Genomic DNA, 27,992 nt, shown 5'->3' with positions numbered 1-27,992 from the left:
CAGTCTTTGCATTCTGATTTATTATTGACTGAACATAAGAGTGTAACATTTAGATGACAGGCCTTTTAAAAGTCCCGCCCACTCTCTCTCTCTCTCTCTCTCTCTCTCTCTCTCTCTCTCTCTCTCTCTCTCTTACACTCACGATCCTTGGCTTCCTCCATTAGAGCTTCAGGATCGTCACACGAGAGCATCCAGCGCGCGAAGCATCATTTCCTCACAGATATGGCTTTCCGTCAGTCTGTCGGATGGACGGCGGGATCGGCTGATTTCTGCGCGAACGCCGGAGAAATGTTCGGATAACTGGCATCGCTTTTCAGGTCCAGCATCTTTCTTCTGAAGTGCTTCAGGTAAACGCTCGTGTGCTACAAGTGACGCTGCTGTTCCAATCACTGTCGCGCTTTGACTGTCTGTGGGATTTTGTTGCGTGACACAATGTAACAAGCCAAAAAAAAATCGAATCGTGATTTGGCGCGTTTCACCTGAAACTGTGTGATTCTCACGAAAGGTAAATCTCACGAAAACAAGTCGCATTTCACCCTAAAATTAAAATGGGAAGATTTTTTTGTACTATTATTATTTTTTGAGTTGTGACTTTAAAAAAAAATAAAATTAAGCTTTCACACACAATTTTCTTGATGTAAATTAGCCCAGATATTTAGCTTTAGAGTTTTTATTCTCGTTGATGATTCTCATTAGATTTTAATGCAGTCATGAGAATTGTCCTGTACGCATTATATTTTAATTTTACTAATTAAACATAAAATATTTATACATAGGCCTATTTTACAACTGAAAGTATCTATCTATCTATCATCTTATTTTGCATTATGTTAATGAGAATGGGTGCATGCTTAATTGTTATGAAAATAATGTCACAAATGAATGCCAAAAAGGCTCTAGTTGTCTTTATGCTAACATATTTGATTTGGGGATGCATTGCAATATGTTGTTCTGATTATGAGATTTTCCTGTCAGCTGGTCTGTAGACTATAATTAAATGCTATTGGGAACTTGGCGTAGGCAGCAAATTGCCCTTTACAAGCTCTCTGTAGGTGTCTGAACTATATACAGAGAAGAAGCATTGATGTACAGTGACTTATACTTACACATTATGTTTTAATTTTACTACATTTCTGCTTCCCCCTGTTGAAGGTCCCTGATATTGGGACATAGCTTTTTAGGGAGATGGCAAGATGGCATTGTGTTTGATCATTAGTCATTTCACTTTTTATAAACGCAGTTCTCTGAGAGTAACTTGATTTGTGTATCAGTGTTGTTATTGTTAATTAAAAATAAAACTGTCAAAAACAGTTTTTATTTTTGTTAGTGAATAATAAAATATTAATATTAGATGCAAAACGTAATCTTAAAATATAGTGAACAGAATCATTTATTGTCTGTGATGGGGGGAAAAATGTCAAATTGCTTCACACGATGGCTTTATTCACTGTCTAAAAATCATTTTGGGAAATAAAACTGGAATAAAATATTACATATTAGATGAATAAAATATTATATTAATCAAATATGAAAATAAAAAATGAATAAAATATCATATTAGATGGAAAAACATAAGCGAAAATTAGAAATGTTGCCTTGGAATCTAACTGAAATAAGTTGAATTTGAAGTACTCAAAGCTAAAAATAAATTAAAGAAAAATATAAAAATTAAAAATGATAAAATCATATAACAAAATGATTAAAAATTAATTAAAATTAATATTGAAAACTGAAAATATAAAGTTAATTTAAAATAAAAAGCTATAATGGTAAATTAATAATATTAAAATATAATATTAATAAAATATGAAAAAGAATAAAATATTATGTCAGATTAAAAGCTTAAATGAAAATTAGAAATGTGACCTTGGAATCTAAATGAGTACTAGAAGTACTAAAATGATTTGTTGATAAAAATGAATTAAAGCTAAACTTTTAACTTAAAATCTCAAAAGCATGTAACAACATTAACTAAAAAAGAAAACTGAAAATATAAAGAGAAAAATAATGTGTTTTTTTTACATTAAAGCATGTCAACATATTCTGTTACACCAAATACACAAAATAATGATCTTTAAAAAAGCATCATATGACCCCTTTAAAATAAAAAAAATTAAAAAGCTATGATGGTAAATTTAATAATACTAAAACGAATCAACCCTTGTGGGACCAGCCTTAGAGTTTCCAGCCCAGCTTAATAGTTTCATCCCAAAATGACGTCTTTGCTGAATGATCACTCACTTATGATCGTAAGAACTATTGAAGTAAAACGTGTGTCTCTGTTTTTAACGTCTTAGGGAGAGTTTCGCAGCTTTGCGGTGGAAGAACTGTGTGATGAAAACATCAGTGATGGATCTCAAAGTGGAAGCTATGGACATTGATTACGACCAGCCGCCTCCCCTCCAAGTGTTCGCTCACACCTCGACTCTGCACGGCATCTCTCATATCTTCTCCTATGAGAAGATCACGGCCAAATGCTGCCTCTGGGTGGTGTTTTTCCTCAGCTCACTGACCTTTCTAATGTACGTCTGCGTCGATCGCATTCAGTTCTACCTGGAGTACCCTCACGTCACCAAGCTGGACGAGATCACGACGCCCGTGATGGTTTTCCCAGCGGTGACGATTTGCAATCTCAACTCCATCCGCTTCAGCAGGATCACACGCAACGACCTGTACCACGCGGGCGAGCTGCTGGCGCTGCTCAACTCCAGGTTGGTGAATGTGTATCAGTCGAGGGGCTGTGGTTAAGTTTAATAATGAGCATGAGTCACTCGCTCAGTAGATTATGCTCTCGTATTCCCTGCATGAATGCACAAGCACACTGGAGTGTAAATGATTAGCGTGCTTTTATTGAACTTGAGGAGCGGAAATGAAATTGCAGAGCTCTGGGGAGTCCCTGATGCTGAAGTCATGATATTGTATATATTTCTGTCGCTCCTGCCTCTTCATCCTAAGTGCTTTTCTGGCAAATTGAAAGATGCAGTCTGATTATTGTTCATTTTTTTAATCGTGGAAAGTGCACTCCAGTTGTGGTTTTGCTGCGATGCCATAGATAGAAGAACCATTTTTGGTTTCACAAAGAAACTGTCAGTGATCGAAAGGAATAGTTCACCCGAGAATTAAGGCCATTCCTCAGGCCGTCCAAGATGTAGATGAGTTTGTAGATCAGAATGGATTTGAAGAAATTTAGCATCACATCACTTGCTCACCAATGGCTCCTCTGCAGTGAATGGGTGCCGTCAGAATGAGAGTCCAAACAGCTGATAAAAACATCACAGTAATCCACACCACTCCAGTCCATCAATTAATGTCTTGTGAAATGAAAAGCTGTATGTTTGTAAGGAACAAATCCATCATTAAGGCGTTTTAACTTTATACAGTCTCTTCTGGCCAAAATACGGGCCACTAATCCATAATAACGCTTCCTCCAGTGCAGAACTCCAGTTTTCCTCTCACATCAAAATCCACCAGCCACTGTTTTGGCTTGTAAACGGTGCTTTATCTGTACATGTTTCTCCTGATTCAGATGAGATGACTTTTTCACTAGAGGAAGCAATATTATTGATAGAGGAATCATATTTTAGCCAGGCAGAGACCATTGTTTAAAATGAAATAAATTAATCATTAAGACGTGTTTTTATCACAAACACACAGTTTTTTTGCTTAATAAGACGATGGATTACTTGTGTGGATTTTTGTGATGTTTTTATCAGCTGTTTGGACTCTCATTCTGACGGCACCCATTCGCTGCAGAGGATCCATTGGTGAGCAAGTGATGTTCTGCTAAATTTCTCCAAATCTGTTCTGATGAAAAAAACAAACTCATCAAACATCTTGGATGGCCTATGAGTAAATTTTCAACAAATTTTCATTTTTGGGTGAACTATTCCTTTAAGAAGATTTTAATCATCTAAAGAACCTTTTTCTAATATAAAGAACCTTTTGTCTAATGGAAAGGTTCACTGGATGCTAAAGGTTCTTTACGGGACCATACATGCCAATAAAGAACCTTTATTTTTTAGAGACATGTAGACCGTGTATCATCAGATTATATGGGTCTTTTCTGGATTGCTGAAGTGCAACTCCCAAATTAAAAAATCATATTAAAATTAAATCTTTGGCATGAGAATCAGTATCCGCTTCCATCTGGCATCAGGAAGTCGTGATTTAGTTACTGCAGTGTTGTAACACCCGGCAGCTGTGATGTGATGTGGGTTTGAATTGGACTTCAGTCACGCCTGCTTCTGCATTCCAAGTGCTTCTGCACAGTGACACACACACTCTCTTTTTCTCAATTTTATTCTGTATTTGGTCTAGTGTGGCACTTTTCGACATGTGACTCTCCTTCTTCCTCAACGGACAGCTGAAAAGAGCATGCACAGCTTTGCTGCATCAAGGGCACAAAATAAATATTGACATTGCGCCATCATTTAGGCTCAGTTATGAGCAGTGTTGGGGGTAATATATTTGGAAAATAATGTGTTTTTTGAACCTTAAACCGCATAAACACATTTCATTACACCAAATACACAAAATAATGTTCTTTTTAGCAGCATCATATGACCCCTTTAACATCCTACTGATTTTTGGCATAAAAGAAAAATTTATAATTTTGACCCATACAATGTATTTATGGCTATTTCTACAAATATACCCCAGCAACTTAAGACTGGTTTTGTGGTCCAGGGTCACATATAATTAAGCCATAAATGTTTCTCACCACAAAAGCTGGCATGACGTTAAACACAAACAAACAAACTCTTAATAAAAAGTTCATTAAAAAAACAATATTAAAGCAATGCATTTTGCACTAGGTTTGACAACTTAATAAAAGCTTTAATATCCATGGAACTTTTTCATTGCATTAAAGGTTCTTTATAGTGGAAAAGGTTCATTGAAAGGTTCTTTTGGGAGCCAAAAATGGTTCTTCTACAGCATCGCTGCAATAAATCCTATTGAGAAATTTTAGTTTTAAGAGTGTACTCTCATGTTCTTCTGTTTTTTTTGTTGCCTGTCTCTATAGACATGAGATTCGGGACGCTCACCTGGTTGAAGAAAGCGTGATGGAGGTTCTCAAGAGCAAAGCAGACTTTCGCTCCTTCAAGCCGCGACCCTTCAACATGTGGGAGTTCTATAATAGAACAGGACACGACATAAAAGACATGCTGCTCTCCTGCCAGTTCAGAGGTTCCCTGTGTCGACCCGAAGACTTCAGCGTGGTGAGGCACTCTAGGGATGCACAGTGATAGATTTCTTTGAGCACTTTTCACTTCAAGTCCCATTCTGCAGCCCTGGTGTATTTATTTGATGCAAATCTCTCGGAGCGCTCAAGGCTTTTTCTAGGTTTCAGCCAAATGCTGGGGTGTGATATTTGACAGTCCAATCATTTACGCCGCTGGAATGAAGTTTGTAGTTCTCGAGATTTCCCAGGGTTCACATTGTGCTGTTGAGTTGTTTTATGGCTTTCATTTCAGCAACACTAACAAAAAGCAACAAAAATACCCTTTTCCTTTAATGTGTCCGTCTACATGGTACAACCAGAGCTCAACTGTAAGGATGGCATGATGGCCTGAGGCTAATGTGAGGGAGGTTTGGCCAGAACTGTCAATTCAGTTCAGTTTGTGTGCAGAGCAGCTGTTGTGTGAGTAGAAGTGCATTGAAATTTTAATTTGTACACTACGGTCCAAAAGTTTATGCTCTGTAAGATTTTTTAATGTTTTTGAAACATCACCATGGCTGCATTTATTTGTTCAAAAATACAGTAAAAATAGGAATATTGTGAAATACTATTACAATTTAAAATAACTATTTGCTATTTGACTATATTTTTTAAATGTAATTTATTCCTGTGATGCAAAGCTGAATTTTCAGCATCATTACTCCAGTCTTCAGTGTCACATGATCCTTCAGAAATCATTCTAATATACTGATTTGCTTCTTAAGAAACATTTCTTACTTTTATCAATTAATGAATTCAAAACACCATGACAGTTCAAAAGACAAGCCTTTCTATCACCAATTGTAGCTTGCAGAGTTGTTTTTTTTCTGATGGTTTGATGCATTACCTGAAAAAAAAAAGTTATTTGAGCAAGTAAGTATCCATCAGAATAGTAGCAGAAATTTCTATTCTTTAAAAGACATAAACATGCAAAATATACATTTTCATATTGTAGGCTTTCCGTATTGAATCGTGTCAAGTAAGAACACAGTTTTGTTTATCTTTGCCCAGAAAATCTTCTGTATGGCTTTGGGGTCCTATTATGCTTTTTCACTTTTTCAAGCACTAGAGAAGGCAACGAGTGTTATCACTATGTCGGAGACACGCTAGCTTGTTGTAATAATGTAAAATATGTGATAAATAATGTGTTTTTCGAACAACCTAGTATGAGAGCCTGTTCTAGTACACCCCCAAAACAAAATCAAGACTTTGTAAAAGAGCATAATTAGGACCCCTTTAAAGAAGATAGTAAATTAAAATGTTTGCCAGGGCAAACACATTTATGTGTGTGGCAGACACTTTTGTCAAAAGCAAATCAAAAGCATTTTATCTGGGAAGTGTTTTCTGGGAATCAAACCCATGACCTTGGCAGTGCTAGTACCAGGCGTTTCCAATTGAACTACAGGAATGCAAATTAAAGTCTGTCAAATCTGAACTGCAATAAGTAAAAATTTGAACTATTGACCCGACCACTGCAGCAGAAAATAAACATGAATACCATGTAGTCTTTTAAGCATATTGAAAAGAAATTGGTGTATGCTTACTTTGAAACAGTTTTAACTCAGAAATGACTTATTTTACAAATATTTACAAAGAAAGTAAACAAGTAACAATGAATTAAAAATGAAATTCTGACTTTTTCCCTCTGAATTCTCAGATTTGGGGAAAAAAGTTTGAATTGTGAGATAAAAAACTCAGAATTGCGAAAAAAGTCTGAAGTGTGAGATATAAGCTAAGAATTGTGAGAAAAAAAGTCAGAATTATGAGATATAAACTAAGAATTGGTAGAAATGCGTCTGAATTGTGAGGTATAAACTAAGAATTTTTTGGGAAAAAGGTCTGAATTGCAAGATATAAACTCAGAAGAGCGAGGAATAAGTCTAAATTGCGAGATATAAACTCAGAATTGTGAGAAAATTGTCTGCGTTACGAGATGTAAACTCAGAATTGTGAGAAAATTGTCTCCGTTACGAGATGTAAACTCAGAATTGTGAGAAAATTGTCTGCGTTACGAGATGTAAACTCAGAATTGTGAGAAAATTGTCTGCGTTACGAGATGTAAACTCAGAATTGTGAGAAAATTGTCTGCGTTACGAGATGTAAACTCAGAATTGTGAGGAAAAAAGTCAGAATTGTGAGATATAAACTCAGAATAGCGAGGAATAAGTCTAAATTGCAAAATATAAAGTCAGAATTGCGAGGAATAAGTCTAAATTGTGAGATATAAACTCAGAATTGTGATAAAATTGTCTGCGTTTCGAGATGTAAACTCAGAATCAGGAAAAAAGTCAGAATTGTGAGATATAAACTCCGAATTGTGAGGAATAAGTCTAAATACGAGATATAAACTCAGAATTGAATTGAATATAAAAGTTTGAATTGACCCTTCACAAAGATAACGCATAACGCAGTTAATGTCCGACAAGCCATGCCATTCTCACGCCACACATCGTGTTCTCACACAGAGAAAATACATTGCGGAGTAAAGAGGAAACTGACAACGCGCTGACAGACAAGACAGCAGGTTATTTTGGTGTAAAACAACGCCTCAGCTTTCAAATTTTGTCATTTTTTTTTAAGAAATTCAAACAATAAATACCATTTATGGCTCCTTATTTGTCGTGACCGACTGCTGTAGAGCCTCAGTTCAAGCAGCGCGTGAACCGATCATCTCTTGCTCTATACTAGTTAAAGTGCAAAATAAACATGAACGAACATCAGAAGGTATTTTATTTCAGCCGCGGAAAGATGTCAATACACACAATTTTTCAAGTTCAAGTCCACCGACGTTAATCTACTCTCCTGTCTGGTTTGTTTGTCGGACAAAATGGCGGATATAGTGTTATGATTGGCCGGATCGCCTGTCAATCAAGCTCCATGCGAAGGGTCAGTTGTAAGATAAAAAGTCACAATTACCTTTTTTTATAATTGTACCTAATTTTTTATCCCATGGAGTAAACAAGCATCCATAACCTTCTTCTAAAACCTACTCCAGTAATCTTTTGTTTTATTTACAACCTTGAAAAATCTTTTTTTTACAGTGTACTTGCCATGCATATAATACCAAGATACATGCATGTGGTGATGATTCAATACTATATATCAGTGTACCTTGGTATTACCATATGAAACCACTGCTACAGTACTTTTGTGTCCGAGAAGCCAGTGACTCAGACCTAAATGTTTAACTGTAAGCGATGAGAGCGGATGTGAGCAGCAGCTCATTACTGAAAACTAGCATCAGAGCAAGAGTTCACTATGACACTATGAGGACTATGGTGCTGAAAAGGTTGCTTTGATGATGTAACCAACCATGTTTCTCTCCAAGTTTCCATGGCGACATGTGGAACTGACTCCCCCATCCCCGTCTGAAGCATCTTTAGTCTTTTGTGTGTGTTGGTGATAATGCCCTACTTACCCAAATGCCAACAGAGAAACGGAGGAGCGACTGTAGTAAGGCGGTTGTGCAAAACTGCGGAAAAACTGCAGAAAAAGTGCGGGTGTTGAACCCTCTCACCGGGAAAAGTGTGGGTGTTAAAACACCCACATCCCCCACGGGTGCGACGCCCCTGCTCACCTTCCATGGCAGGCTTTTGAAGAAAGCCTACAATCTCGTTTGCTCTAGGCCGCTTAAAAACTCCCACAGCATGGTTCAAAATACCCTGCAGCCTTGAAAATAGGTCAGTGTTAAATATTAGAGTTGGTGTGATGTGTGAGAGAGTGTCTGTTAGCTCTGTCTATACTGACTCTGTGCTTTGGGAAAAAATAGCCCTGTGAAGTGCACCAGACTTTTTGTAATTGTTAATGGAATTGGAGAGATGGCTCTCCTCGGTCTGTCTTCACGGCCGGCCGGCTCTATTTTGTGGTTTTCATCCCTGCGTAGCTACAATTAAATGCTTGATGGGTTTCGTTCTGGGAGGGGAATTGCTTGCTTCATTGGTCTTGATGACGGAAGTCATTTGGCTCAAATGTTGTTTATATACTGTCCAAACTGCTTTATTTGGCGCTTTCCACAAATAGGGTGAACTTGGTGATTTATTTTTTTTTTGAATCACTGAAGGCAGAAATCTTGTCCAAGTTTTCACAAAAGTAGCTAGTTCTTTAAAAAACTTGAAATATCTGATGATTTTCTTCGTCTGTCATCAGAGGTCTTGATTTTCTGTTCCGTATCCGTAATTTCTGTATCATAATTTTATCTGTTGAATTGATATTTAATTAATTGTAGTAAAAAGCTGTTTTTTTGTAACTACAAGTTCTTTTATAAGCTCTTATTTTAATAATTTGATAAGTTCTTATTTTATAATAAGAACTTATTAAAATAAGTTCTTATTTTAATCATTTCAAAACGTAATATTTAGCTGTCTCACATTTTGTGCAATAATTGATCTCTGTTATGGCACAAATTTCCCACCATTTCTAATACTATTAAAAATGTAACACCCAACAATTAACATAATTTGGACTCTTTGAAAAACATGGTGGGAAAACAAGTAAATAATAATAATAATAATGTTGCACAGATTAATTAAATCGATCAAAAAATCTGTTCTTTTGAATTTTCTATTTATTAAAGAATCTTGAAAATCTCAGTGAAGGCAGAAATCTTGTCCAAGTTTTCACAAAAGTAGCTAGTTCTTTAAAAAACTTGAAATATCTGATGATTTTCTTCGTCTGTCATCAGAGGTCTTGATTTTCTGTTCCGTATCCGTAATTTCTGTATCATAATTTTATCTGTTGAATTGATATTTAATTAATTGTAGTAAAAAGCTGTTTTTTTGTAACTACAAGTTCTTTTATAAGCTCTTATTTTAATAATTTGATAAGTTCTTATTTTATAATAAGAACTTATTAAAATAAGTTCTTATTTTAATCATTTCAAAACGTAATATTTAGCTGTCTCACATTTTGTGCAATAATTGATCTCTGTTATGGCACAAATTTCCCACCATTTCTAATACTATTAAAAATGTAACACCCAACAATTAACATAATTTGGACTCTTTGAAAAACATGGTGGGAAAACAAGTAAATAATAATAATAATAATGTTGCACAGATTAATTAAATCCATCAAAAAATCTGAATTTTCTATTTATTAAAGAATCTTGAAAATCTCAGTTTCCACAAGAATATGAAGCGGCACAACTGTTAATAATAATAAGAAATGTTTCAGCAAATCAGCATATTAGAATGATTTCTTAAGGATCATGTGATACTGAAGACTGGAGTAATGATGCTGAAAATTCAGCTTTGAAACACAGGAATAAATGACCTTTTAAAACATATTCAAATATAAAACAGTAATTTTAAATTGTTATAATATTTCACAATTTTACTTTATTTTGGGTCAAATAAATGCAACCTTGGTAAGCATAAGAGAATCCATAAAATACTAGCCGACATGTAATAAAATATAGAGCTGCGTGAGAAAAAGAACAGATCACAGTCACACACGTCCCCTTTTCTGCACGGAAATTTCTTTAATATCCAAAGTCAATGTTTCAGATCTTCAGCCACAGATGAATAAATGATTGTGCAATGAATAATCTCACATGGTAATGAGACCGTGATTAAAGTGCCTTTGCATGCCGTCTGTGCTCCCACCCCACGTAAATGATGTTTACAGCTAATCATGACAGCTAATTGGACTCCAGAGTGTTGCCGAAGGAGAGACCGGATGACGGTGGGGGTGGGGGTGTTTGCATAAAGAATGAAGACCAATGAGAAATGCACAGGCTATCAAACACTAGGTGACTAATCTATGCATCTTTAACACAATTACCCATTAAATGCCTTTAAGACGTACATTAAAAAGCTGGTAGTGACAAAATAAGGAACTGACATTTGTTTCTAAAGTTTTTACTTGGCATTTTATGCTGATGCAATAATTCATGCAAAGAACAGTTTGCAGACTTTCAGAAATGAGTGCTGCTTGCTTGTGCAATGCCAGTCATTGCCACGATAATAAGATATTGTTATCCAGTTGCTAGGGTGTTCTAAGTGTTGCTATGCAAATGTTAGGGTGTTCTGGTGGTTGAAGGTTGTTTTTTATTTATGTGACATCAAGGAGAGGTGTGCTATTACTTTTCTAAGCAACCAGACTGTTTCGCCCAAGGATGAAAAGTATTGTTGGTGAAAAATGGCAATGCTTTACAATAAGGTCCCATTATTTAAAGGAATAGTAAATCCAAAAAGGAATATTTGCTGGGAATTTACACGCCCTCAGGTCATCCAAGATGTAAATGAGTTTGCAGAAAATGTAGCATTACGTCACTTGCTCACCAATGGATCTTCTGCAGTGAATGGGTGCCGTCAGAATGAGAGTCCAAACAGCTGATAAAAACATCACAATAATCCACAAGTAATCCTCACCACTCCAGTCCATAAATTAACAACTTGTGAAGCGAAAAGCTGCATGTTTGTAAGAAACAAATCCATCATTAGTACATTAAATGTAAACCATTGCTTCTGACCAAAATATGAGTCCTTTAGCCATAAGGAAAATTCCACCCCCTGTTGTCCTCTCACATCAAAATCCACCAACATATTTGTTTAGAACTGTTTTGGACTGTTTTTGCTTGTAAACTGTGTTTGATCTGTGCACATTTCTCCCCTGATTCAGATAAGACGACTTTACAGTGGAGAAAGCGAAAATACTCTGATTTTAGCCAGAAGCAACAGTTTAAAACACCTAAATGATGGAGTTGTTTCTTACAGTAGCTTTTCACTTCACAAGATGTTAACTGATGGACTGGAGTGGTGTGGATTATTGTGATGTTTTTATCAGCTGTTTGGACTCTCATTCTGACGGCACCCATTCACTGCAGAGCATCCATTGGCGAGCAAGTGACGTAATACTACATTTCTCCAAATCTGTTCCCTTGAAGAAACAAACTCAGCTACATTTAATTTGACTTGAGCCAGTAAAAAAACACCTAGCAACATCTCAGCACACTATCAACTGCATAGCAATGTAATGGTAACAACGTTTTAACAGTCAATCATCCAGAAGTTTTGTGGATAAATATCCCCCAAAGCTTTTATTCTTGAGATGCAGTGTGACTTGTTTACAGTTTATCAGCGAGTGGACATGATCATCCAGATCAGTCTGTTTCTCTCCATGCCAGTGTCCTCCATCTATCTTTCTCTCTGCTGTTTTACTGGTGTAATTATTTCTCCTCAGCTCCTGCGGCGCACAGGTCTCTCATGCACCGGGGATTTAAATCAGGCGGTTATGTCGGGCAGACCTGCCCTCATGAGGACCCGCTGATCACACATAGCCATGATTCAAGCAGTCAGACAGATTGAAAGGGGAAAAAATGCTACAGGGTTTGTGCCTTTAGACAACAAATCTGATACCGTCCTGATGAACAAAACTGCCTAAGGTGGTTTGTGCTGATTTAGTTGGTTTCTCAAACTGGCCTAGCTGACAAGTGCCCCAAACCTTCTGAAAACCAGGAAAACAGTCCTGCTTTTCAGTTTGGCAAGGCTGGATGATCTTTATTTATTTTTTTAGCAGAATGATCTAAGCTGGTTAGCTGTCACAGTGAGATGTCGGTATACATTTGTGCATTAAGGTTCTTGAGTGATACTGAGTTAAACTGCAGAATGTTTCTTTTTTCAGTTTTTTTAGGTTTTTTCTATGTGAACATGCGCTAAATGGATGTGTTTGAACTGTTATGATGCATCTCGCTGTCTTGTGCCATGAATGCGGTATTTTTAGGATGTTGTGTCTGTATGTAGAGTTAAAAACACATTTCAAGACCGCTCCAGAGAATTTGTTTTGCTCAGAGATGTTGTATTGTCTGAGATGGTTCCTCTCTTTCTTAGTAAAATAAAAATAGATATAAATAAGACCGTTTTTGACATACTGTAGGAGCATACAGCTATAAAATCATTGTGGGTAGATGCTCAAATTTCGTCTTGAAAGAAATTGAGAAATATTTGAGATCATAAGATCTCTTAAGATTGTTTGCTTAAATTAGTATTTTGGCAAATCTGGGTACAGTTTGAGACATTTTTGAGATTTGGGTCTTTTTGTTAGGAGAAAAATCTTAGAAACCCGATACTTATAAAAATCTGATTTCTTTAATGCTTTTGAAAGTCTCTTTTGCTCACTAAGGCTGCATTTATTTGTATAAAAGTTACAGTAAAAACAGTATTATTCTGAAATAAAATAACTGCTTTCTATTTGAACATAACTGAAAAAACTGAATTTTCAGCAGTCTTCAAAGTCACATGATCCTTCAGAATCATTCAGACATGCCAATTTGCTGCTCAAGAAACATACGTATATTATTATTATCACTGCTGAAAACATTGTGGAAATAATGATACATTTATTTTTGGGATTCTTAAATTTAATAGAAAGTTCAAAAGAACATTGTTTATTTGAAATATAACTATTTTGTAACGTCATAAATGTCTTTAGTGTCCCTTTTGATCAATTTAAAGTGCCCCTATTATGGGTAATGAAAAATTCATATTTTGGTTTTGGTATTCGCTCAACGATTCATTTTTCCAAACCCCTCCTTTGCGTGACGCTAATCTGCGGTGATTGTTCCGACTGGTCTCATTTTCATTTCATAATGCCTGTAATGCCTGATAAAGCAGCGTTTGTGAGCGCAGTGCTGCTTTGTGTACAGTGTTACCGGGGAAACCGCTATTTTACCGCTCCAAAAGCGGCACCTAGTGGCAAAGAATGAATCTGCATCTTCATTCAGACCAGCGCCAAAAGACCAACAAGTGGGCAGGCAATATGCTAATGTTTCACTTTGACGTCAACATGAAACAGCTTGGGATTCGTTTTAAAAATGACTCGTTTGATTCAGAGTCGACTCTTTCTTTTGAGAGACAATAACATTATACACGGTGCACTTTCAGATTTAAAACTTTGCAGGATGTTTTCATTCACTTAGAGCTGTGTTACACACTGCATGAATGGGAAGTGGAGTTGTGGGAATGCAGTAACACACTGCTCGTGGCCTAATGGTTAGAGAGTCGGACTCGTAACACAAAGGTTGCGGGTTCGAGTCTCGTATCGGCAGGGATTGTAGGTGGGGGGAGTGAATGTACAGCGCTCTCTCCCACCACGACTGAGGTGCCCTTGAGCAAGGCACCGAACCCCCAACTGCTCCCCGGGCGCCGCAGCAAAAAAATGGCTGCCCACTGCTCCGGGTGTGTGTTCACTGTGTGTGTGTGCACTTTGGATGGGATAAACGCAGAGCACTAATTCCGAGTATGGGTCACCATACTTGGCCACATGTCACGTCACGTCATGAAAGGTAATTTTCAAAAATCCATAATAGGGGCACTTTAATATAATCCTTGCTGAATAAAAGTATTTATTTCTTTTAAAAAATCGAATCTTACTGACCCCAAAGTTTTGAACAGTCTTTTGTTGTTATCTCCTTCGATTTCTCTTTGTTGAGGGAGCTGCTTTTTCTCAGTGTTAGTCAATGCAAAATGCATAACTTAAAGGGATAGTTCACCCAAAAATGAAAATTTGATGTTTATCTGCTTACCCCAAAGGGCATCCAAGATGTGGGTTACTTTGTTTCTTCAGTAGAACACAAACAAAGATTTTGAACTCAAACCGTTGCAGTCTATCAGTCTTATAATGTAAGTGAATGGGAATCACGGCTTTGGGAGTAAAAAAAACACTCAAACAAAACCAAATTAAACCCTGCAGCTTGTGACGATACATTGATGTGTAAAGACACAAAACGATCGGTCTGTGCAAGAAACTGAACAGTATTTATATCGTTTTTTACCGCAATGTCCGAACTGTCTAAACTCAGCGCGTCCTCCTGAGCGTTTTCTCGGCAGCAGGCACGTGCGGCGTCTTCTTCTTGCTTTACGGCGGATCGCAGACTTACGGCGGAGTGCATTACCGCCACCTATCTCTCAAGCGGACCATTGACACTCCTAATTGAGATTGTAGATAGTGTCAATGGTCTATTTGAGAGATAGGTGGCGGTAATGCACTTATAAGTCTGCGATCCGCCGTAAAGCAAGAAGAAGAAGAAGAAGACGCCTCACTCGCCTGCTGTCGAGAACTCGCTCAGGAGGACACGCTGAGTTCACTAATGGATGCTGGTGTGGACAGAAGGGGAGGTCACTTTGACGCAGGTCTGACTGCTCACAGGAAACCTCTCAGGATCTCCTGCTATGTTTTCAACACAGATGGAGTCGTACTCAAAGGGAAATGTCTTGAAACACATTAACGAATCAAAGAGAACACAGCGAGAGGACCGAGTCCGGTGTGTGTTCGTGCAAGCGTTTCTGTGTTTTTCACACTCGGGTCTCTGTTTCCATAGGAACCGGCTCCCTTTAATAACTCTCAGCTGGTCTACAATGAACTTTTTTTTTTGTATTCCTCTCCTGCTCTCTCATTGTTTATGTCTCATGTCAGTTTTCAAGAATAGGGTGTTTTACTAGCAGTGTGCAGAATTGTTACAACTCCTGTAATATCTCTTTATTTCGTTCAGATCGTTTCAGTCTAGCTGCACATCTTTTCTGACAGCAGGGGAAAACCAAAAATGAAAACCATAAAAAGCAACTGTCATGTTAAGATAGTGCTTATTATTTGGCCTGTGAAGCTGGAAGATTAAATATTGTGGACATCTTAATACATTTTTACTGTTTCAGCCAGGTAATATAATGTGTAATATAATATGATCAGAGTCTGGAAGCAAAAGCAGTTGAGAACCAGTCGAAAATCTTGAATAGAAATCATTATTTATTTGTCTCATGATCCCCACACTACAAAAGTTATTATTTAGCATTTTTGTCGAGTTATCTTGACCAAATAAGCTGCGCAATATACAGTATATAAATGTTGCCAAGAACACATTAAATTGATTCAAAGTGACAGTAAAGACATTTGTAATGTTACAAAAGATTTCTATTTCAAATAAATGCTGAAATATGAAGCTGTTTTATTTCAACTGATAATAATAAGAAATGTTTATTGACCAATAAATCATTTCTGAAGGATCATGTGACACTGCATGGAGCAATGGCTGCTGAAAATTCAGCTTTGCATCACGGAAATAAATTCTATTTTAAAATATATTCAAATTGAAAATGGCTATTTTAAATTGTAATAATATTTCAGAATATTAAAATGACAATTTACTGTATTTCTAGTCAAATAAATGCAGCCTTGGTGAGCAGAAGAGACTTGCCAACCCCAAACATTTGAATGTTGAATATAAAAATACCAGATATATTATAGAAAATTTATATTTATTTATCGTTTTTTGTTACTGTAGTATATGAACCATCTGATGAGGTAGATTATTTATTAATTTATTTATTTAGACCTAAATAGTGAAAAAGAAACACTTGAATATTCTTCCCAAACTAAGCAGACTTTGGCACGGGCAAGCATCTTATCTTCAAATTATGTAAAATAAAAGGTTTTCAGTGTAAGAAATGGCACTGAAAATGCCGCTGTTTCCACTCTTTGGCCCAATAGAAATAAACAACAAAATTAGAGACAAAACATTAATATAAAAGGTATGCATTAGTTTCCTTCTGTGTGTTTTCAGGTATTCACACGTTACGGGAAATGTTACAGCTTTAACTCTGGTAACACCGGCGCGCCGGTGTAGTAGTGAGTGAAATGAGTATGTGTAATGGCGGCAGAGAGGTACTGACCAAGTTTGCAGTCATGACGAAAACTGGAGAGTGTAGCGGGATTTTCAGACACCAGGACAGGTGGATGAGCAGCCGATACTTGTCTTCAGAACAACTTTAAGTGCAGACGATCTGGCAGTGCCACGTTTAAAAGTAATTTGGAACTTCACAACGCACCAGACATCACTCACAAGAAAAGCAAACGTTTGAACAAACAGCCATCTTTCCACCTCGCAGGGTTCTCCAAACAATCACTCCCACACTACTGCAAACTTTTACAGATGACGCAATTACTCTCAGGTATGACTCACTTCCTTATATCCTCTTTCCTTCCGCTGATAATTGAAATGCTCCACCCCAAACACACAAAGTGAGAAAAAAAAAATGAAAGTAACCTGAAAGGATGTTGTGGCACAACGTTTTCACTGCCACAAACACAAACAAAGATTTTGAACTCAAACCGTTGCAGTCTATCAGTCTTATAATGTAAGTGAATGGGAATCACGGCTTTGGGAGTAAAAAAAACACTCAAACAAAACCAAATTAAACTCTGGCTCGTGACGATACATTGATGTGTAAAGACACAAAACGATCGGTCTGTGCAAGAAACTGAACAGTATTTATATCGTTTTTTACCGCAATGTCCGAACTGTCTAAACTCAGCGCGTCCTCCTGAGCGTTTTCTCGGCAGCAGGCACGTGCGGCGTCTTCTTCTTGCTTTACGGCGGATCGCAGACTTACGGCGGAGTGCATTACCGCCACCTATCTCTCAAGCGGACCATTGACACTCCTAATTGAGATTGTAGATAGTGTCAATGGTCTATTTGAGAGATAGGTGGCGGTAATGCACTTATAAGTCTGCGATCCGCCGTAAAGCAAGAAGAAGAAGAAGAAGACGCCTCACTCGCCTGCTGTCGAGAACTCGCTCAGGAGGACACGCTGAGTTCACTAATGGATGCTGGTGTGGACAGAAGGGGAGGTCACTTTGACGCAGGTCTGACTGCTCACAGGAAACCTCTCAGGATCTCCTGCTATGTTTTCAACACAGATGGAGTCGTACTCAAAGGGAAATGTCTTGAAACACATTAACGAATCAAAGAGAACACAGCGAGAGGACCGAGTCCGGTGTGTGTTCGTGCAAGCGTTTCTGTGTTTTTCACACTCGGGTCTCTGTTTCCATAGGAACCGGCTCCCTTTAATAACTCTCAGCTGGTCTACAATGAACTTTTTTTTTTGTATTCCTCTCCTGCTCTCTCATTGTTTATGTCTCATGTCAGTTTTCAAGAATAGGGTGTTTTACTAGCAGTGTGCAGAATTGTTACAACTCCTGTAATATCTCTTTATTTCGTTCAGATCGTTTCAGTCTAGCTGCACGTCTTTTCTGACAGCAGGGGAAAACCAAAAATGAAAACCATAAAAAGCAACTGTCATGTTAAGATAGTGCTTATTATTTGGCCTGTGAAGCTGGAAGATTAAATATTGTGGACATCTTAATACATTTTTACTGTTTCAGCCAGGTAATATAATGTGTAATATAATATGATCAGAGTCTGGAAGCAAAAGCAGTTGAGAACCAGTCGAAAATCTTGAACAGAAATCATTATTTATTTGTCTCATGATCCCCACACTACAAAAGTTATTATTTAGCATTTTTGTCGAGTTATCTTGACCAAATAAGCTGCGCAATATACAGTATATAAATGTTGCCAAGAACACATTAAATTGATTCAAAGTGACAGTAAAGACATTTGTAATGTTACAAAAGATTTCTATTTCAAATAAATGCTGAAATATGAAGCTGTTTTATTTCAACTGATAATAATAAGAAATGTTTATTGACCAATAAATCATTTCTGAAGGATCATGTGACACTGCATGGAGCAATGGCTGCTGAAAATTCAGCTTTGCATCACGGAAATAAATTCTATTTTAAAATATATTCAAATTGAAAATGGCTATTTTAAATTGTAATAATATTTCAGAATATTAAAATGACAATTTACTGTATTTCTAGTCAAATAAATGCAGCCTTGGTGAGCAGAAGAGACTTGCCAACCCCAAACATTTGAATGTTGAATATAAAAATACCAGATATATTATAGAAAATTTATATTTATTTATCGTTTTTTGTTACTGTAGTATATGAACCATCTGATGAGGTAGATTATTTATTAATTTATTTATTTAGACCTAAATAGTGAAAAAGAAACACTTGAATATTCTTCCCAAACTAAGCAGACTTTGGCACGGGCAAGCATCTTATCTTCAAATTATGTAAAATAAAAGGTTTTCAGTGTAAGAAATGGCACTGAAAATGCCGCTGTTTCCACTCTTTGGCCCAATAGAAATAAACAACAAAATTAGAGACAAAACATTAATATAAAAGGTATGCATTAGTTTCCTTCTGTGTGTTTTCAGGTATTCACACGTTACGGGAAATGTTACAGCTTTAACTCTGGTAACACCGGCGCGCCGCTGGTCAGCGTGAAGGGAGGGATGGGAAACGGCCTGGAGATCATGCTGGACATTCAGCAAGACGAATATTTACCTGTGTGGGGAGAGACAGGTGAGACTGCACGAGGAACAAACAGATCATGCTATATTCTTCCTCTCACTCTCTCTTTTTCCTTTCGCAGACGACTCGTCGTTTGAGGCGGGAATCAAAGTTCAGATTCACAGTCAGGACGAGCCTCCATTTATAGATCAGCTGGGCTTCGGAGTCGCACCAGGATTCCAGACGTTCGTTTCTTGCCAAGAGCAGCGAGTGGGTGTCATGTTAATACGCACTTTAAATTGAGAGTTTTTTTCTGTTGTTTTTGTTTTGTTTTGTTTTTTTACACTAGTACTATTTATTTTCCAGCTGGTGTATCTTCCTGCTCCATGGGGCAGCTGCAAGTCGACCCCGCCGAGCTCGGATTACTTCAAAGTGTACAGCATCAGCGCCTGTCGAACAGACTGCGAGACGCGCTACCTGGTGGAAAACTGCAACTGCCGTATGGTGCATATGCCTGGTGAGTCACTGCACCGACTACAGCACCACTTCACATTCACTCGGCAGTACAACATTTAAAGTATTTCACTCTAATACTGCAATTACTGTAATGATACAGTTCAGAAGAGTCCACGAAATGATGAACAGGTTCATTTATTGTTTGTGCTGTGAAATTAAATCTCAAATTGCTTCACATGATGGCTTTATCCACTGTCTGTCAGTTTTGTTATTGTTAACTAAAACTATTAAAAAGATATATTTGGTAATTGAAATAAAGTTGAAATAACATAAATATCAGATGAAAAACTAAAACTTAAATTAAAATTAGAAATGTTCTTTTTAGCAGCATCATATGACCCCTTTAATAAAAATGACAAAAGTGCATGATAAAATGATGAAAACTTAAACTGAACTTAAAATGCAAATAGGAAATATAAAATTGAAAAGCAAATTCTAAATTTCAACAAATACTGTAATATATAAATAATACTAAAACATCAGTGTCTTCTGTTATCAGTGTTGTTGCTGTTGACTAAAACTATTGAAGTGATTTTGATAATTGAAATTATGCTGAAATAAAATAAAGTAAATAAAATAAAATAAAAGGAAATTGAAATGAATAAGGTGAAGTACTAAAATTGCTTCAACTAAAACTGAAATAAAAAATAATTTAATAAATATTACAAAAACTAATAAAAATTGCAAGAGCACATAGAATGACTAAAATTACATTTAAAATAGAAAAATAAAAGCTAATTCAACATATTACTAAATACAATAAAAGTATATAAAAACAATACTAAAATTACGCTGTCTATGGCCTTCTCATTTTCTTAATGCATTTATATAATGGGACTGAAACCACACATCCTCACCTTTATACAAAGTCTTTAATGATAGCACGCTTATAGTTACAGTAATTGTGCTTAATCACATTTATAACATACTAGCAGGTATTTTTATGTGTACTTGTATAAGTACTTCAAGTATCTGCCTCTAAAAAGCAGCTGAGTTCCCAGCTGCTTTGAGGTCAAGTTAATCAAGCCAGTGAAACCAAATTAAACCTGCTCCTGTTAAACCGCCACTGGCACTGAAATGCAATTTAGTTGATTACAAAAAGCTAAATTAACATATATTAGTGTGGGATTTTAACTCGAGGCAATTTATATCTGCAGTAAGGAATCTGGCCATTGAATATTCGTTATGATGCGCAAGAACACGGTAAAAAAAATGAAGATAATGGGAGAGCTTATGATTTTACTAAATGTTACAAAATGTTACAAATCTTATGATTTTACGAAATGTAGCCACACTTATTTATTTGATTTTACATGTGCATTTATGAACTAGTGTTATTTAAGTATTATTTGTATGGTATTATAGTACTTTTATATTTTGAGTTTATTTTAATATTTTCAGTTTTCATTTTAATTTTTAGTTTACGTTTTAGTCATTTTGTTATTTGCTTTTGACAGTTTATTAGTTTTTTGGTAACACTTTACAATAAGGTCTGATTTGTTAACATTAGTTAATGCATTAACTAACATGAACTAATAATGAGCAATGTATTTTACAGTATTTATTGTAGTTATTAGTTTATAAAAAATGTTCATGTTAGTTCACAGTGCATTAGCTAATAATGACAAATACAACTTTTGATTTTAGTAATGTATTAGTAAGTGTTGCGATTAACATTAACTAAATAAATAAATAAAAATAAATGCTTTTCAATTATTTTTCATTGGTAGTTCATGTAAACTAGGGAAACCTTACTGTAAAGTGTTACCATTTATATATATATAAATATATTGCTATTTATATTATATATTATCTATTTAGCTTTATTTTTACTTCAGGTTTAATTTTCGTGATTTTAATACTTCAACTTAAACTTATTTGTTTCAGTTAGTTGCCACGTTTACGTTTTTCATCTCTTATTTTTATTTCATTTTACTTTTTATTTTATTTTATTTCAGCTTTATTTCAATTAACAAAAACTGTTTTAATAGTCACCTTTTGAGAAAAGGCAGGAATTTTGAACACTAAGTTCACACAGGAAATAAAAACTCTGTCATCATTTAATCACCCTAATGTCCATCCAAGTCCATATGACCGTTTTTCTTTTGTGTAGTTTGTTTTATACAGTGTTTTCTTCTCCATATAATGAAAGCGAATTTCTGGTGTGCTGGCAAGCTCCAAAATGTATATAAAAACATAATAAAAGTACATAGAGAGGCATGAACTATACTCCATGTCTTCTGAAGCCTCACAGCAGCTTTGTATTGGAAACATCAATTAAGTCAAAACATTTACACAAAATATATACAACAGGAGATTTGGAACAACATGAGGGAGAAAATGATGACAGAATTGATGTTTATCCCAATAATGATACTTAGACATTTACTGCCCCTGCAGGTGATGCGCAGTACTGCACTCCTGGGCTATATAAAGAATGTGCACATCCAGCACTAGGTAAGTTAACTTTTTTATCATGAATGACAGTTTATCTTTCAGATGAGCCATGATTTCAATGTTTGCAGTGCTATAATTTATCTTATTACACAGATTTCCTGGTGGAGAGAGACAGCGATTACTGCTCATGCGAGACTCCGTGCAACATCACGCGCTACAGTAAAGAGCTGTCTTTCGTCAAGATCCCCAGCAAAGCGTCGGTCAAATACCTCGCAAAGAAGTACAGCAAATCTGAGAAATACATAACGTGAGTGTTACATAAGCATTGATTGCTTTGTTACCTCGGTCACATACAGTATTACCTGTTTTCCATCACAGTGACTGTGTTTCCAACATTTCTTTAAGGTGCTTTATGTAATTTCTTGACTGTACTAAAGCACAAAAATGCCATGTTTACACTTATTTAGAAAACATAAGTAGTTCACTTACATGTTTCTCCGAAAAACAATGCTACAGACAGTTATGCTACTTTGAAATGTGTGTTCTGTGTCGGGATGTCTGTTTTTGTTTTGGTTTGTGTGGTTCCGCCCACTGCCAATTTAACCAATAGTTTTTCAACACCCCGGCTTGCCAGTTGGCGAAAAAAATAACGTATTGCAGCCATGGAACTGGGTCAGAGATCGCAGATTCTACCCGACCTAAAAGCCTTGGCATCCATCTAAAAAGCTCAGAGACATAATAAAACGCGGATAAATCAACTCATCAACTTTCAGTTTAAGGCTTGTCGCCATCCATTGTCAGTTGTGCTGGTTCCTGTTGCATGTCCGTAATCTGGCAACCCGCGTGAGTGTTGAGTATGAGAAGAATGGGCAGGAGAAACAACGCTCTCCAGTATTCTGAATTTAGACTGCAGTACCCGTTTCAACCGGGTTACATACTGCACCCTTAATTGATTAATTGTGTAGATACCAGTGACTACAGTGTGCTGTGTATGTTCAAAACGACAAAAGTGTTGGATAATGTGTCACTTTAGCATTTTAATGTATAATCTTCCATACTGGACTGTCAAAATCATGCTAAACCGTGTTGTGTGTGCTGTCAGGGAGAATGTTCTAGTGCTGGACGTGTTCTTTGAGGCTCTGAACTATGAAACCATTGAGCAAAGGAAAGCCTATGAGGTGGCTGGTCTGTTGGGTAAGTAAAAACTATATAGCCTACAGTATGTTATACAGTAAATATTATTGTAATTTAAAGGGGTCATATGATGCGATTTCAAGTTTTCTTTTCTCTTTGGCGTGTTACAAGCTGTTCGTGAATAGATAAGATCCCTAAAGTTGTAAAGACTAAAGTCTCAAACCCAAAGAGATATTCTTTATAAAAGTTAAGACTGGTCCACGCCCTCCTAAAACGCCTCATTTAAACACGCCCCCACATGTCTACGTCACGATGTGGGAAGATTTGCATAACGCCGCCCAAATGTTCACGCAAAGAAAGAAGGCATAACTTTATTGTTGCTGCCACCGCCGCCGCCATGTCGTGAAGACGCTGTGTGTTTCGTTGCTAAAGCGAAAATACTTTGTTTGGCCTTCCAAAAGAGGACACGACTAGAAATCAGTGGTTAAGCTGTTCCAGAACAGTTCAACCCAAAATTCAGATGTGTGCAGTCAGTGCATTTTATGGAGGACTGTTTCCTGATCCTGGGAGAGTAGCATCTTAGCGAATGTTTTTCACCTCTTGTGAAATGTGTGTGTGTTTGTGTGTTGGTAGGTGATATCGGAGGACAGATGGGGCTGTTCATTGGAGCCAGTGTTCTTACGATTTTGGAGCTTTTTGACTACCTTTATGAGGTAAGATATATAACGTATCTGTATAGCTGTTTTGTCATAAACATTTCTGCTGGGATTTGTGTGGTGACATTTTTATAGTTTACTAAAGGAATATTTTAAATTCGGACCAAATACACAAAATAATGTTCTTTTTAGCAACATCATATGACCCCTTTAATATAACAGTTTTTATATGAATATATTTTAAATTGTAACTTATTCCTCTGATGCAAAGCTGAAATTTCAGTATCATATCTCCAGTCTTATTTTAATTAGCAATGATGCATTAAATTGACCGAAAGTGACAGTAAAGATTTTTATAATGTCTTTCTATTGATCAAAGAATCCTGAAAAAATGGTTGTTTACAATAATAGGAGGCAGCACAACAGTTTTCAACATTGATAAATATAAGAAATGTTTCTTGAGTCGCAAATCAGCATATCAGAATGATTTCTGAAGGATCGTGTGACACTGTAAACATTTCTGCTGGGATTTGTGTGGTGACATTTTTATAGTTTACTAAAGGAATATTTTAAATTCGGTTACCCTCATGACGACCCAAATTACTTTCTTTTTATCTGTGGAACAGAGATTTTTCTGCAGAAAGTCGCTATTCACCAATAATCTATTGCTACAATATCCATTGCAATATGTCAAGCTTAAATACACTACCATTCAAATGTTTGGGGTCAATAAGAGTCGTTTTTAAAAGAAAGTAATTATTTTAATTAGCAATGATGCATTAAATTGACCGAAAGTGACAGTAAAGATTTTTATAATGTCTTTCTATTGATCAAAGAAGCCTGAAAAAATGGTTGTTTACAATAATAGGAGGCAGCACAACAGTTTTCAACATTGATAAATATAAGAAATGTTTCTTGAGTCGCAAATCAGCATATCAGAATGATTTCTGAAGGATCGTGTGACACTGAAGACTGGAGTAATGATGCTGAAAATTCAGCTTTGCATCACAGGAATAAATTACATTTTAAAATCTATTAAAAGCAGAAACAGTTATTTTAAATTGAAATAATATTTCACAATATTAGTGTTTTTACTGTATCAAATAAATGCAGCTTTGGTGAGCAGAAGAGTCTTCTTTCAAAAACATTTTAAATATCTCACCAACCTCAAACTTTTAAATGGTAGTGTATGCAAAATGAAAGAAATCCTGAAGATTTAAAAGAGTAACGACAGCCCTAGTAAAAAGTAATATTTATTTCAAATACATTTATTTCATACTAAGTATAGTTCAAATCTATTAACATATTTACTGACGTATATCACTCAAGACTTAGTGATAGAAAAATTATAATTAAACTCTATTTGGAGTACTACTTGTGCACAAAGCACAATTTTTAATATTAAGCCTGAAATGTGTTTTAATGTCACTATTGATGAGGATTGTATGATCTTTGAATAATATCGGTCTTTAAATAGAAGAAATGTAAAGTTTACCTGAAGTATACTCGCAATAGTTCCACTTAGCACAGTTAAATATACTTCAGTGTATCTTTAGTTGGACTTCAGCACTACTTCCGCACAATTAAAGTTCAGTAAGCACAAAATTAGTGCTTCCAATTTAGCAGACTTTAAGTATACCAGTTTAGTATCCCAAAAGTAAAATTGCAGGGTATTTTTATTAGTATACTTAGCATGAAATAAATGTTTTTCAGATCAATTTTACTATGTTTATTTTTCACTAGGGAGAACTTTCATTTTGGAGTGAACTAACCCTTCAAAGACAACGTCACAACATCTTTTTGTCTTTCTTTTTGTCGGTCAAGGTAATGAAACACAGGTTGTGCCGCTGCTCCGACAAGAAGCATCACAACAACAACAACACTGATCACGGCACTGTACTCGGCCTGGATGATGTCAAATGTCACGTCAGTAAATTCCATTAACATTCCCGCAGAAATTCCAGCTGTTCATGTTCTACATTTTAGCAGATGGCATCACAACACCAGCACGGTTGTGTTTTCTACGGATTGTTCTGGCGTCTTGTGGTTGTACTCTCTCTCTCTCTCTCTATTATGCCTGTGTGATTTTCTAGGATTTTTCCAAAAATGTTTTGTGGTTAACTGAACAAGCTGCTTTTGATTATGTCTCTATAGGGCAGGAATGTCAAAAACGTTTAATATTAATTAAATGGTTCGATCTCTGTGTGCCTGGCCTTTTGCGACAGAATTGCGTCCGCTAGCTTGAGGGGTTACTGTATGTGTCATATTTTGTTGATTCTGTGCATCTTAATGGCTATTATATGGCTGTAAATGCATTGTGACAGGCGATTCATTGCACAAGGGAACACCATTACATGAGGGAACACCAGTCTAAAAGGAATACTTCACCCAAAAATAAAAATTTGCACGAAATTCACTCACCCTCAGGCCATCCACGATTATTTAGCATCACATCATCTGCTCACCAATGGATCCTTTGCAGTGAATGGGTGCCGTCAGAATGAGAGTCCAAACAGCTGATAAAAACGTCACAATAATCCACAAGCAGTCCACACCACTCCAGTCCATCAGTTAATGTCTTGTGAAGTGAAAAGCTGTGTGTTTGTATGAAACCAATCCATCATGAAGATGGATTTTTATCAGCTGTTTTGACGGCACCCATTCAATCCAGAGGATCCATTGGTGAGCAAGTGATGTAATGCTACATTTCTTCAAATCTGATCCCATGAAAAAACAAACTCATCTACATGTTGGATGGCCTGAGGGTGACTACATTTTTAGCTCATTTTCATTTTTTGGGTGAACTGTTTCTTGAAGGCTTGTGGGTGCTACATGATGTGAGCATGATAACACCGGCCCATGTCAGATCATTGAGAGACTAACCCTAGATATTCCCAGGGGTGCATGTGAGCTCTCTAAGGCTTCTGGCTAAGGCAGTGTCATGTTTGTTTCGGGAGCTGGGATGCGTGTGCATGTCTGTATATGTGTCTGTTAACGTTGTGTGCCATTGGTGTGTGTGCGTGCAAGCTTGACTGCAAGTGCATGGATGTGTTTGTCAGTTTGTAAGTGTGTCTTTGTGCATGTATATATTACATGTGATCATTTCTGGAATGGATGAGGAAAAGTTGGAGCAACACAGTGACCCATATTTTTAAACAGGAAATGAAGTAGTCTGTGATGCATTAGAAAGGTGTGTCAAATGCCAGCAGATAGTACGCAGTTATTTGTTGTGGACTATGGTAGTTTATGAATATTTTTTCATGTCAGATTTAGATTTTAGACACAATATTTATCTCATATACAGCAGATTCTGGTCTGGTTTCTTTTCAGAAAACCACGCAATCAATTTTCTGTATTTCCTACAAAATCAGGATTGTCAAATATCAGCAGTATTAATATGTAAATCAAACTTTTTCAACTGATACATTTCTGTATTATTTTGATGTTTATCATGTGGCTGTAATAAAATGTTTTTTTTTTTAATGAATTATCATGAATAAAATGATGTCTTGCTTACCTGCCTGCCTGCCTGGAATATTTCTGTGCGTGTCTGTACAACTTAAGATGTAATTTTGGGCCAATTTGTTGCCTTGGCAACTGAAATAAGTTTAAGTATTAAAATAACTAAAACTGAAACAAATTAAAGACAAATATTTCTACAAAATGTCTAAAACTTGAACTAAAATTGAAATGAAAAATAAAACAAAATAAAAGTTAATTAATATTTTGAATTGTGTAAAAACAATTAAAAATATGAATACTAAATAAATAATTCTAAAATAACACAAAGGTTTTAACTCTCCAAAAAAATCCATAAGCTCTTTTTGAATTGAGGAATTCCTGTCCTGAGCCAACATCGTTTCTCATGGAACTTTGACCTTTGGCCCCAGAGATCTGTTCTGGTATTCCATTTATTCCTTAACAGGGGATTCTAT

The 27,992-nt window shown here is 36.2% G+C and overlaps 1 protein-coding gene across 1 annotated transcript; it reads left to right on the top strand.

Moving 5' to 3' along the window:
* The first annotated feature begins 133 nt into the window (after positions 1-133).
* On the top strand, positions 134-26,428 carry asic1a (acid-sensing (proton-gated) ion channel 1a). The gene is made up of 11 exons (XM_016567333.1): positions 134-347; positions 2,298-2,711; positions 5,024-5,219; positions 19,279-19,426; positions 19,497-19,624; positions 19,721-19,871; positions 22,271-22,327; positions 22,421-22,574; positions 23,370-23,461; positions 24,035-24,114; positions 25,882-26,428. Exons 2-11 carry the CDS (start codon positions 2,335-2,337, stop codon positions 25,999-26,001), a joined length of 1,503 nt encoding a protein of 500 aa, XP_016422819.1. The 5' UTR covers positions 134-347; positions 2,298-2,334; the 3' UTR covers positions 26,002-26,428.
* The last annotated feature ends 1,564 nt before the right edge of the window (positions 26,429-27,992 follow it).

Source organism: Sinocyclocheilus rhinocerous, unplaced genomic scaffold (genome assembly GCF_001515625.1).
Source record: "Sinocyclocheilus rhinocerous isolate Xijiao unplaced genomic scaffold, SAMN03320098_v1.1 scaffold3854, whole genome shotgun sequence".
NCBI classification, from domain to species: Eukaryota; Metazoa; Chordata; class Actinopteri; order Cypriniformes; family Cyprinidae; genus Sinocyclocheilus; species Sinocyclocheilus rhinocerous.
Note: the sequence above shows the minus strand (reverse complement) of the source record. Positions and strands in the feature narration are given on the sequence as shown.

Excerpts from the sequence above, each read along its gene's own strand:
- asic1a (XM_016567333.1), top strand. The coding sequence starts at position 2,335 with ATGAAAACATCAGTGATGGATCTCAAAGTGGAAGCTATGGACATTGAT. Across the intron at positions 19,872-22,270 it reads CCGTATGGTGCATATGCCTG|GTGATGCGCAGTACTGCACT; the intron begins GTGAGTCACTGC and ends CTGCCCCTGCAG. Across the intron at positions 24,115-25,881 it reads TTTTTGACTACCTTTATGAG|GTAATGAAACACAGGTTGTG; the intron begins GTAAGATATATA and ends TTGTCGGTCAAG.